Here is a 13,366-nt window from a genome sequence, read left to right on the forward strand (position 1 = left end):
ATCTCAGGCATAGGACATAAGTAAATTTCCTTGTTACATTATCTTTTATTGCTCAGGCTTCCTCACCTCCACTGGCCAGTTTTTGCTAGGGAAGAATAAACAGGAGGATTGAATGGGAAGTATAAGTCATTCGATTAACACACACACATACACGCACACAAACACGGAGTCAAACATATATCTACAGTGGTGGTAATCTGCATCTATCATTCTTCTAACTCTGAACATATTAATTTTAAATAAATGTCACATTTAAATTTTATTTATTCTTTTGGTTGGCAGATTCTAGTTCCATATGCTTTTTTATTTCCTTTTCACTATTGCATATTAGAATGAACTGTTCTAATATGCAAAACTGACATCTCATACTTTGTACATTCAAAAATAAAAGTCGCATTTTTGATGTCAGAATAGATAAGGATTTAACAAATATTAACTTGGCATGCACTTAGTTTCTTTTCAAATTCCTGATTGAATGCATTCTGAAAATACTAAACAAACCACCAAAGTATGTGGATTAGATTTCTACTTTTGTGGGGTGATGCGAGGGGGAGGTGGGAGTGGGACTGATTCCATGTCTCCTTAAATGGATTTTTTAATCAGATACATGAGCTTGGAGAAGTCTGGGATGGAATATAATAAAGACTGGATAACTTTCTTTGGCAAATTCCAAATCTCTTTCGATATTTATTTTACATATATAATTTAATTTGATTTTTATTTTAAAATTTACTTTATGAACATTTTCAAACATACATAAAAGTAGAGGGTAGACCATAATTGGTTTATATATTTTATACCAAACCTAAGCCTTTTTATCACTGTATTTTATTTCTTTTTAGTAAAATAATAATTCAATGTATTCAAAGGGAACAGAACTTTAAAAAAATTGAAAGGTTTTGGGGGAGCAAATAATTATCTTAAAAATTATGTTTGATAACAGTGTATTAGTAAGTCCCTAGCATGTGGAGTTAATTTTCCTTTAAAGTGAATTTGAAATCACTGGAGAGATTTTTTAAATTGGTTCACTATTTCAAAGGGGAAAATTCAGGCCTACTTATATATTTGGAATCTGAAGAAGTAAAATGTTTGGTAGAAATTTAAAATTTTTAACTCACGGACTTTTGAGATTGTTTTAAATTTTTTTTCCAAAATCTAAGACAAAAACGAATGTTATTTCAACTTATTGTTGATTTCTAAAATTTAAATTACTATGTAGAAAAAATGTGTTTCAGAACGTAAAAATAAAGCGATATAATACTATGTTTAATCATTTAATCTAATATTTTTTAATCATTATTCAGTTTCTTTAAATTAAAAAATAAAAAAGAAACTCATAAAATATTTGCAGTGTGGTGTAATATACAACTCATATTACAAAACACGCTAATTTGATTCTGTATGATATAGTACATCAATAATACACACCTTAAAGTATATGTATCACAGATTAAAAACATAATCTATTTTGGTTACTTTCCTAGGGACGCTATTTTGGCAAACTGGGAAATAGAAAATTCCTTAATTAGTCTAACACAGTTTTGAGGAGAATGAAGAAAATTTGTATAGGAAGGAATTCACTAAAAATCAGAGTCAAAAATAATGGAAAATTATGTCCATTTGTGGTAAAGCAATTTGCTTTCTAATTTTTTTTCTTTTTTTCTACTTTTTTTTCTTTTTAAAAGAAATTGATAAGGGAAATAGAACACTTGACTGTTGGATAAAATGTAATAGTCGAAAACAATTTTAATTCTAATTAGAGAAATCAGCCAAATTTAGGAATGTGCTTTGAGAAAAACATGTCAAGATTTTTCTTCTCATCTAGGCTTCTGACCTCTGTTTCATTAAAAAGATCTTAAGATCCTCTTCCCATTTTGTTCTTTCTCCCATAGCTTCTCTCTCACTTTGCTTCTAAGAATGGTGAAAGAGAAATCCTCTCTATTTTGGCTGTTATGCTGAAGAAGGCCAAGTGTCTCCCTGTGACTTCAGAAAAGAATGTTACTAAAGGGAAAAACCTATAACTACTATGTATTTGAGACAAAATCATCCCCTCACCTTAGAACTCCAGATACCTAAGTAGATACTTAAAAGCATGTTCCACTGCTCCAAACCCCACACGGATACCTGATTTCCTAATTCTGTATGTATATAATGTCTACCAGCCTTGCAGAAGCAAGTTTTATGGTTTTAAAAAAGGTGGTTTTACCATTTGTGGTTTTATGGTTTTACCATAAGTTTTATGGTTTTACCATTGTACACTAAAACTTTATTTCTTACCTTCTTTTTTTTTTTGAGGTGACTAGTTTGAAAAATGATCTCAATCGGTATTTCTATATAGATGGATATTTTGGCAAAATTAAATAGGGTCTATGTTCTTGAAGACCTGAAAAAAATCTACTACATTCTAAGTAGTAAAACTAGACTGTAAACATCAGGTTATTAATATTTTAGCATATTAACATACTAAATTTATCTTTAATATGTATGTTTCTTATATATCAGCATAAGTATAGACGTAAATACTTGTATTACTATTTTTGTTTTAGTCATTATATTTCTCCTCTTTTTCAGGTAATGTTTAGAGGACTCTACAGCAACCTTTGGTATTGGACATATTCAAAATCTCTTCAACTTTTACTTTCCTGGTCCACTGTCCTCCAACTTTAACTTGCTTGCAATCCCATCAAACATTTTACATGGTTTGCAATGGTTACATGAACTTGTGGGAAGTAGCATTTGTACCATTTCATACTTTATTTACGATGGCACTTTAGGAAAAGAACTTGGAAAAAGCTTCCAAAGCAGTATTTTAAAAAATGAATCTTGTTGTGAAGCTTCGGAGAAGTTTTCGAACACTGATTGTTCTCTTAGCCACCTTTTGCTTGGTGAGCATTGTCATTTCTGCCTATTTCCTCTACTCTGGCTATAAACAGGAAATGACACTTATGGAAACCACTGCAGCAGCAGAATGTACTGACGTTAAAATCCTACCATATCGGTCAATGGAGCTGAAGACAGTCAAACCTATCGATACATCCAAAACTGATCCTACTGTCCTCCTGTTTGTGGAGAGCCAGTACTCTCAACTTGGTCAAGATATTATCGCTATCTTGGAGTCCAGCCGATTTCAGTTCCATATGGTCATCGCCCCTGGCAAGGGAGACATACCTCCTCTAACAGATAATGGCAAAGGGAAATATATTTTAGTTATTTATGAAAATATTCTGAAGTATGTCAGCATGGACTCATGGAATCGAGAGCTTTTAGAAAAATACTGTGTGGAATACAGTGTTAGTATAATTGGTTTTCATAAAGCCAATGAAAACAGCTCACCAAGTACACAATTAAAAGGTTTTCCATTAAACCTTTTCAATAATCTAGCTCTAAAGGACTGTTTTGTCAACCCTCAGTCTCCTTTGCTGCATATTACCAAAGCCCCCAAGGTTGAGAAAGGCCCTCTTCCTGGGGAAGACTGGACAATTTTCCAGTATAATCATTCAACCTACCAGCCTGTGCTTTTAACTGAATTACAGACAGAAAAATTCCTTTCATCCTTCTCCAGCAAACCACTCTATGCGACGGTGATTCAGGATCTGGGGCTTCATGATGGAATTCAGCGAGTTCTTTTCGGCAACAACTTAAACTTTTGGCTGCACAAGCTCATCTTCATAGATGCCATCTCCTTCTTGTCAGGGAAGAGGCTGACATTGTCTTTGGACAGGTATATCCTTGTGGACATTGATGACATCTTTGTTGGGAAGGAAGGGACAAGGATGAATGTCAAAGATGTGAAGGTAAGAACATTTATAAATCACCTGATTATTTTTCTTTCACTAACTCTGTGGTATTGATGAAATAGAATTTTGAATATTTTAGACTTCTAATTACTCAAAACTTTAAGATGCAGTAAATTTGAGATAAAATAAGCATTAAAAGTAAAACTTAAACTAAGCCTTAACCATTCTTCACCCACCCCCAAAATGCTTCAGAGGGGCATAGAACTAAAATATCCCAAAGAGTATTTGAACTTAATCTCCTTGCCTCTTTTAGATTTTGCCCCTCCCAGCCAGCCCCCCATAGAACAGCCTCCATTACTCCACACATGTTGCAGTTTGTAGCAGTAAGACTAATACAGTCATGAAAATCTATCACTGGACAGATCCTCCTGCCCTACTTGGGTTTGACAATGGTGGTTAAAATATAAGATAGAGAAGCAGCCCAAGACTTTTATATAACAAGTAAGCATAGTGCTTGTCTATATGAAATGTTCATACATTTGTAAATATAGATATGAAAAAAAAAAGTTTTATAGGGGATGTGGTATTGGACTTGACCTCAGGAGCTACCATCACTATCTCTATTATCACGTCATTTTGGGTAACACAGCAGTGTTACTGGTAGCACTTTAGGCTAAGGTCAAATTGGCTGCGGTATAACAAATTCACCCCGTGATTGCTATCAGATAAAGGAAAAGCCAAATATGTTTTACTAAGGTGGGTAGGTATTCTGAGAATAATTCCCTTTTTTATCATCTTGATTCAAGACTTTCACTTGTGCCTATCTTGTTTCATATATAATTAAAATCTTTCTGTTAACAAGTAATTTTAGCAAACATATAAACAAAAATAATAGAACACAGCTTAGAATAATAAAGGAACTAGAGATTGTTAAGATCATGTCATCTTTTTTGTATTTCTGCTATTAGGCTTTTTATCCTCCAAAGATGAAACCTCAATATAACAGCTTTTTTTCCCCATCCTAACACCTTATGACCGTTATAATAAAATATTATTAAAACCAGTGAAATAAGTTAACTTTTTAAAAATCTTCAAAATATATGTGGACCAGTGAACTCTGTTTTTAATGAGCCACTGAATGAAATATCACTTGACTGGGATCCAAATATTTTATTTTGGGTATTGTTGTAAAGGGATTAAGTGATCCCTCTTGAATTCTGTCTAGATTTTTCTTTTATTTTACTTATGCTTTTTTGTATTTACTGTTCCTTTTAATTAATGTAAATTCTAGTTTTATTTTAATTTTAAAATCAAAAACTTAAGGCAAGGTCATGTGCTTCAAATGGTTCTCTGAGTGATTCCTATCCTGAAATCCTGAAAGGAAAAGTTTCCTAATTTTAGTCTAATAAACTGTATGAATTGAAAAAGTTCTTTATAACTCTTAACAAATTTTTCTGCCTCAAATTCAGCTCTATCACTTATTCTCAATAGAAAACAAATAGCTATTCACCACTACTCATCTAATATTCAAGGATTACTGAGGACTTCTTGAGTGACATAACCCCAAACAAAATAACAGAATACCGAAATTTAACAAAGGCTGGAACAATGCCACGCACAGATAAAGAATCAGAAAAGTTGCGTGTGTATATATATAGATATATATAGTGTGTATGTATGTGCATGTGTATGCTGATTGTATATTCTATACACACACACACACACACACACATGTGCCCATGCTAAGTTAACTGTCACTTTGAAGAAAATACTCTTTTCTGCCACTTTGGGTGTTGTATCTGGTTCTTGCTCAGAACTCTTAACCAAAGAATATCAGAAACTTGACTGGAACTGAAATAACTTGTTGGGTTACTTATAGGTCAATAGGGAATACTGTTTTTCAATATAAAAATTATAGTTCTAGTCTTGGGAATTTGATTTCTCTTTTGACTATTATTTTTTGGATAAATATGATTTTGTGGGAAAGAATGTTGAACTGTGTGTAGAAAAGCTCTGCATACTCCCAGTTCTTCATCCTCATGTTCCTTTTCTGGTGGTGTAAGATTTCTTTATACACTGATAGATGAGGAGAAATCCATCCTCCCTCAAAATCTCCCCAAATTTTCCAGAGCGAGGGTATTGGATAGCTAGTGACATTTTTCTATATTATTCTAAATTAGAGAGTAGAAGTATGCTGTTCCTCAATAGAACAAATTGAGGAAAGCTGGAGGATTAGGGTTGAAAAACCTTGGTTATGTGCATGATTGGACCTTCCCCAGGCCACTCCCATGATTAGACTGGGAGCACATAGCTGGGAGCAATCAACAACCAATTCAAACATGGCCTTGACTGCAGCACCACCTCACTCTATGGACAAAACATATACCAGCATATTATTATTTGAGCCAATTTTCTCACTTTGAGGTAGAGATTCTGGATCATACTGTTAAAGAATTAGTGTTTTTAAGTCACAGCATTTGATTCAGTGAATCAAATGTAAGCTTCCACACTGGCAACTGAACTTGAAAGTCCATATTCTTTCCACTACATGGTTCTGCCATATCTAAACTACAATATATCTAGGTTTTTGGGTTTTTTTTGAGATTTGTGTGCTTTATCTTATTTCATCATACCCTCATCTGACCAAAGCCACTGATATAGAAATTAATATGTCCATTTCTAAGGCAAGCAAAATTAAGCTCAGTTTCAGTAACTGTCATCTGACAATTAAATTTCACTGTGTATCTAGAAATTCAAGATATGAGAGAAATTTAATGTATAGAAACTTGTAGAAACTAATTGTATTTTGAAAGATTGTGAAATATTAGCTATGAATGAAGTCAGAAAATATCGTCATGTTTTGACTTGTTAATATTTCTGTGTGGTCCTCAAGGCAATCATGAAATACTTCCTGTACATCTAAAGCTCTATTAGCAAGATGACCTTCATCACCCTATGGAGGGTGATGTCTTATACACTTGAATTTACTCTTTCTTGGTTTTGAAAGCAACTCTTGTTTTCATCATGGCCTTACTTACGTGTAGGTAATGTTCATTCCCAAAGTGATATCAGTTGAGTGATAATGCATTTTTTAGAGAAAATTAAAATAATAAAGGGCCATCCTGATTATTAAAAACTTAATTTAAAAAGTCTTCTTGCAGACCACTAACCTGATTTCTATGAACAATGTTTTACCCTCGGTTGTAACACTTGGAATAGTCATAGAAATTTGATAGAATTGAGAAAATATGTTCTTTTTTTCATAGTTTCCCTAAGACAGAATAAATGTTCTTTCTCGATGGTGAATGTAAGCTTCCACACTGGCAATGAAATCAAATATATTATTGATGCTATAAATAATTCTGGTGCTTTCATCAATTCTGTTGACCTGTCATTATTCTCTCTGTTGGCAACAAGACACCATTATTAGCATTTTATACGTCTTTAGATTTCTTGAAGAAATGCTTCCATTTATTCATTAGACATCTACTCTGTATAAGACTGTATTTAAGACATTACCTGCCTGAGAAATCCAGACTTTATTTTAAGGTCCTATGTAATCCAGCTCAATTTACCTTTTCAACATCTATTCTTACTACTACTCAATATACACTGTTTCTCTTAGGCTAGCCCACTGTCTGTTCCTCTGCGATGGATTGATAGTGTTTACGTTCACCTCTTTTCTCAGCTTCTAAGCCTTCACTAAAATACTTTCCTTGAATCTACTCATATCTCAAAAGCTATCTCAAGTCCAACTTCTTATGAGAAGGCAACAGATGCCCTAATGACCCAAGCTGAAACTGTGTCCTTAAATAATCACTGACCTTAACTGTCACTTATCATCTTCATGTACATGAGTCAACTCCAAAATTAGGTGGTGAAACAGTTTTTTCCCATACATCTAATTATGTCTCAACATATGTAATAAGTAATCTTAGACCTGATTTGAAAATATTATATTGACAATCATTACACTGTTTTTTAACTGTTTGGTGAGTGCAGAACTAATTAGTCTCAGAATTGAACTTACTACTTTAAAAAAAGAACAATTTAAGGATAGTTTTGAGTTTTGTCTCAAAACAAGTGATTTGTATATTTTGAGTCAGAGGCAAAAATAGGGGGAAAAAAAAATCTATGTTATAAACCTGAAGTCCAAAATAAGTGGCTAGCTCTCTAATTCGTTTGACTCCTTCCCCCACGTAGTGTTTTTAATGGATCTATACGTAGACTGGTATTAAGGTTTGATCCAGATAAAGCAATTTACCAGTGTCTTAATTTGGATGTCTTTATGCAATTATTTAACTCCATATTTCCTGCATTGAAAATCATAGGTTCAAAGATTTATAGTGCAAAAGTAATAAATTGTGCAAATTGAATGACTAAAACAGAGACGTTAAGTTAATAGATATAAAGCAGACAGTTAATAGAGGGTCTTAAGATACAGAGAAATGAGTTTTGGTTAGTTCCAATAGCTATTTGAAAACTTCTTAAACAAGGAAATGATATGATGAAAATATTTGAGAAAGTTTTTTTTTTATTATTAATGTAAATATCTAAATAAAATCCCAGTTCAAACTTGTAGGAATTACCATGTTTAACAGGAGGCAGATTACTATGAATAGGAAGAAAGAAATCTAGCATAGAAGAAAAGTTAAGACACTTGTTATAGATTTGAGTAAGGGTTGGAAGAGAAAAAGAAAGAAATCTCATGTTATTTAAAGAAGTGACCTAAGAAAATAGAAAGTTATTGGTTCTATGAGCATCAACAGAGACGATGAGAGTCTACAATGGCAATTGAAGACTAGTTTTCTAACATTTTACAATTGTAACTGAAACAAGTTGTTATATTTGACAAATTAATAAACATTTTTTAAAGAATCCGTGACATCTTAGAGTAAATGGAGTCACAATCAAAAAAAGGAGTCTAAAAGGAAAGGTTGGTATGTGGTAGATGGACTCCAGATTTGATACATTGTCAACCAGTATAGATTCAACAATGCAGGACAGTTCAGGCAGCAGGAACTGGATGGATGGCCCGTCAGAGTTAATCAAGCAGCATCCGAAAGCTCCTCGGCAGTTTCTAAGCAAGTGAGCCAGCATGCAATCAGCAAGTGTAGCATAAGAGCTAGGCAGTGGCCCGGGCAGATGGGGGTCAGCATTTATTGGGATATTTTACAGCAGAATGAATGGATTAGGTTTGTGAGCATAAGTCTTCTTTCTGAAAAAAAAAAAAAAAAAAAAAAAAAAAGGAACAGAAGATAGTGGAAGAGGTGGAATTTGACAACATGGAGTTTGACAGAGAGAACATGACAGAGACCTGGAAGCAGGAACTCAGTCACAACAATAATCCTATAAAGGAGAGAGGACTCATCAGCAAAACTTGTGTGAAACTACAGCCCTGACACTGACTCAGATTCTTTAGATGTCCAGGGAAGAATTGCATTTAGAACCTCCTTAGGTGCCCAGATGCAAGAAGTTTATGTACTACTTGAAGACACTCAATTGGTTCAAAAGAAAAAGCAGGTACTATCAAAGACTTATAAGAATGATCCAGGGGCTTCCCTGGTGGCACAGTGGTTAAGAATCCTCCTGCCAATGCAGGGGACACGGGTTCGAGCCCTGGTCTGGGAAGATCCCACATGCCGCGGAGCAACTAGGCCCGTGAGCCACAACTACTGAGCCTGCGCGTCTGGAGCCTGTGCTCCACAACGAGAGAGGCCGCGATAGTGAGAGGCCCGCGCACCGCGATGAAGAGTGGCCCCCGCTTGCCGCAACTAGAGAAAGCCCTCGCACAGAAACAAAGACCCAACACAGCCAAAAATAAAAAAAAAAAAAAAAAAAAAAAAAAAAAAAAAGAATGATCCATGTTCTATATAAACATAGAGAGAATTACTGTGTCAATTAAAATGTTTTTTAAATTAATTTATTTTTCAGCTGGGAGATATATTTTTTTAATTTTTTATACAATTTTTTAAAGTTATTTTCCATTTACAGTTATTACAAAGTATTGGCTACGTTCCCCATGTTGTACAATACATCCTGGAGCCGATCTTATACCCAATAGCTTGTGCCACCCACTCCCCCACCCCTATGTTGCCCCTCCTTCCCCTCCCCACTGGTAACCACTAATTTGCTCTCTATATCTGTGTCTGCATCTTTTTTGTTATATTCACTAATTTGTTATATTTTTTAGATTCCACATATAAGTGATATCATACAGTATTTGTCTTTCTCTGTCTGACTTATTTCAGTTAGCATAATACCCTCCAAGTCCATCCATGTTGCTGCAAATGGCAAAATTTCGTTCTTTTTTATGTCTGATTAGTTTTCCATTGTGTGTGTATATATATATATATATATATACCACAGCTTCTTTATCCATTTGTCTGTTCATGGACATTTAGGTTGCTTCCATATCTTGGCAATTGTAAATAATGATGCTGTGAACATTGGGGTGCATTTTAAATGTTTCTTGTAAGTAGAGTTTGACTTGACTGGAAACAGAAGCTACATATAAGTATTTTGGCAGAGTCAATATTGTCCTCAAATATGCTCGGAGGAGGACAGCCACTGTACAGGGTATATTTAATTATAATTATCTTTCTTTCATCTAAAGTCTCAATGTAAATGTCCCAGGTTTTTTCTTTTCTTCTGAATTCTTTCAAGTGGCCATATATTTAACTCTGTCAATGGAAGGAAAAACTATTTTTCCAAAAAAATATTCCTTTATGGAAGCAAATAGGGTCTTTCTCCACTTTAAAAAAAAAAGTCAAAATTATATGAAAGTACACTTTTAAATGATAAGAATGAAAAACGTGAGAAAATATACACCAGTAATCTCTCTTCCAAACTGGGTATTCAGCTAAAAACATTTACAGTTTATATATTAACTTAATATAATTTAATTCAATGCTCAAATCACTTATTTCTCACCTATGGGTTCTGGATATTATTATTCACTATAGAGTTTACACAAATATGTGAAATATTCGGTTCTTGATTTCAGTAGTATAGGCAAGACATATTCACAATTATCAACATTACGAGGCAGAATACAATATGTGCCATGACAACATTACTATGGGCAATGGGAACAAAGAAAGGGAAACGATATTTCTTCTTCTAGTAATTAGGGAGATTTCTTGGAGGAGGTGACATTTGAGTCTTCTGTGATGGTTTGACAGAACACTAGCAAATCAAGATGGTGAAGTAGATTCTTGGCCAGCAGGTCAACCCAAGCCCAGACTTGGCTGAGACTATCAGGACAAATGTTAAGTTGCTTGTCTTAGTTGGATGATAAAGTAAATAAGAAATAGTAGTGGGACTAAATGCTGAAGATTTGGTTGTGGCCATAATATGGAGCTCTCTGGGTAGAAGGATACCATTTAAATCACTGAAGATTTTAAGCCAGACAGTGACATGATCAGATCTAGGATTGAAGAAAAATATATTGTTTGAATAAGGGAAATGTTTTTGAGAAGACCTGAAAGAGTCTATTACAACTATATGGGCATAATAATTATTATACATGTTTTTAAATAGTATTTATTTAGCATATTAAAAGACACTAAGCACTGGGATAATCATTAACAGGCAGTATATCATTTAATACGACAACACTAAGAGGAAATATTTTGTACATTTTCTGAATGAGTAAAATGAGGCGTAGCAATATCGATACTCATCTAGCTAGTAAGTAGCGGAGCAAACCCAGACTATTTGTCCTGAATGTCTAAGCTTTCTTTTAGAATACAATGCCTTGTGTTTGGGTTTCAGTCTGGGCATCTACACTTACTCGTTAACCCCGGACATGTCTGAAAACCTCTCCAATTCTCAGATTGCAAATCTGTAGAACCGATGGAAAACAACACAGTTCTTAGTATTGGGATGAGCCCTGAATGAGATAAGTACTGGAAAGCTTCTAGGACAGAGCCTGGCCTGACAGAGCCAGGACAGAGCTTGGTGGCAGTCATGATGGAAAGGGGAGACTGGGAGAGACCATGCAGGATTGACAGGACTTGGAAACATGCTCAGTGAAGGAGCAAAAAAAAAAAAAAAAAAGGGTGCGGATGCTGTAGTATCATGGGTTTTAGCCTGAGTGTGTCCATAAACATATGCAGAATCGGGCAGAGAAAAAGGTGCTAGGAAGATGAGGAGTTTGGTTTAAGACCTAATGACTTAACATAGGACATCCAGATGTAGGCATTTGAAAAAATAGATCTAGAGTTTCAGACACCATCAGAGGTGGCAGTATAGATTTAGAAACCATCAAGCTTAATACTTGCAATCTTAGTTATGATAACTAAAGGGAAGGAATCAAATAAGAAGGAAAACAGGTGGAATGCATCATTTTGGATATCCTGTAATAAACCCAAGGTCATGACAAGTTAGTTTCAGACAGAGAAAAATTGTTTCATGTACTGAGATGCTAGCCATCCCCTCAGGCTCTCATTGGTTATAAGGAAGAAAACCTAAAACTTCAGTAAGTACCAGCAGTCCTCAGGAAAATTAAATTAAAGGAATGTCTAACTGGAGACACTCTGTGTTCTTGCAGCAGAGAAGGCACAATCTTTCACCTAGAATTTGGCATTTTGAATTTTTTTCCATCTTATTTATGACCCTTTGATTAACAAGAATTGCAGTAGGACCCCCTCCTAACATGACTGTGAGATGTACCAAATGGCGCTATTTTATAAATATTTCTGAAATTTGTAATGATATATAGGGGTTAAGTATTAAATGAACAAAGAAGCTAAATCTTCATTTTTAGTTACTGTGCCCAGAAATTATATTCTACTCAGAGCATTTTACTTAGTTTTTATGTATTTATTTTCTTGATGACATCAGTTATTGTGAACATGTCTATTTTTTGTTAGAAACAAGGAGTTTAGAGGCATACTTTCATTTACACCTGTCTTCTGCATATTAATCAATTATTATTCTTTAAAAAGCATATTTTAAAACAAGACCTGTTACCAAGTAAGGATTTTCTATTCAGGACAATTTTTAAAGCTTTTTATATACAAACTAGATTTTAATTTAGGATTAGACATTACCTGAATTCATTTGCACTCAAAACAGGCTAAATAGTAATGGATCTAACACTAACTTGAGTGCTCACTTTGTTAGTTCACAGTGTAAGATAATTACTGAGCAGAGAGCAATCTCTTGATACACCAGGGGAAGAACACAAAGTCCATGTTGCTCCATTTTGCTACTCAAGGTGTAGCAATTGTCTCCATGGGAAAGAGAAGATATTAGAAAATATTTTGGTAAGATCAGCCAAGCTGGCCACCTCCCAGCAAGGAGGAAAACAACCCCTATTAGAGCCTTAAATCTCATGGTTAATGCCTTAAAAGCCCTGGGGATAAGCACAGGGGATATTTTCTGATTGGTTTTGTATATTTTGTCATTCTCTGTGATTATATAAATAGTGATTAATTAATTAGCCAATTAGTTAGCTCAGATTATTATAAGGCTCTTCAGCTAAGGCCAGCTAAGTGTTGTTGTTAATGATAATCATCAAAATATGCTACAAAATTGTTTCATATCTGAAGAATGACTGAAGAGAAAAACAAAATAAAAACTTGCTCCTTTTATACTCCCTGTAGAAATACAGTGTGCTCTGA

At 34.3% G+C, this 13,366-nt stretch overlaps 1 protein-coding gene across 2 annotated transcripts in view; it reads left to right on the forward strand.

The window, feature by feature from the left end:
• The first annotated feature begins 2,816 nt into the window (after positions 1-2,816).
• LOC133091951 (bifunctional heparan sulfate N-deacetylase/N-sulfotransferase 4) overlaps positions 2,817-13,366 on the forward strand; it is a 241,907-nt gene continuing 231,357 nt past the window's right edge. For both annotated transcript variants that reach the window (XM_061191132.1, XM_061191133.1), the window contains exon 1: positions 2,817-3,794. In XM_061191132.1, coding sequence (XP_061047115.1) covers positions 2,817-3,794 — 978 coding nt within the window. The remainder of the gene's footprint in view (positions 3,795-13,366) is intronic.

Source organism: Eubalaena glacialis, chromosome 5 (genome assembly GCF_028564815.1).
Source record: "Eubalaena glacialis isolate mEubGla1 chromosome 5, mEubGla1.1.hap2.+ XY, whole genome shotgun sequence".
NCBI classification, from domain to species: domain Eukaryota; kingdom Metazoa; phylum Chordata; class Mammalia; order Artiodactyla; family Balaenidae; genus Eubalaena; species Eubalaena glacialis.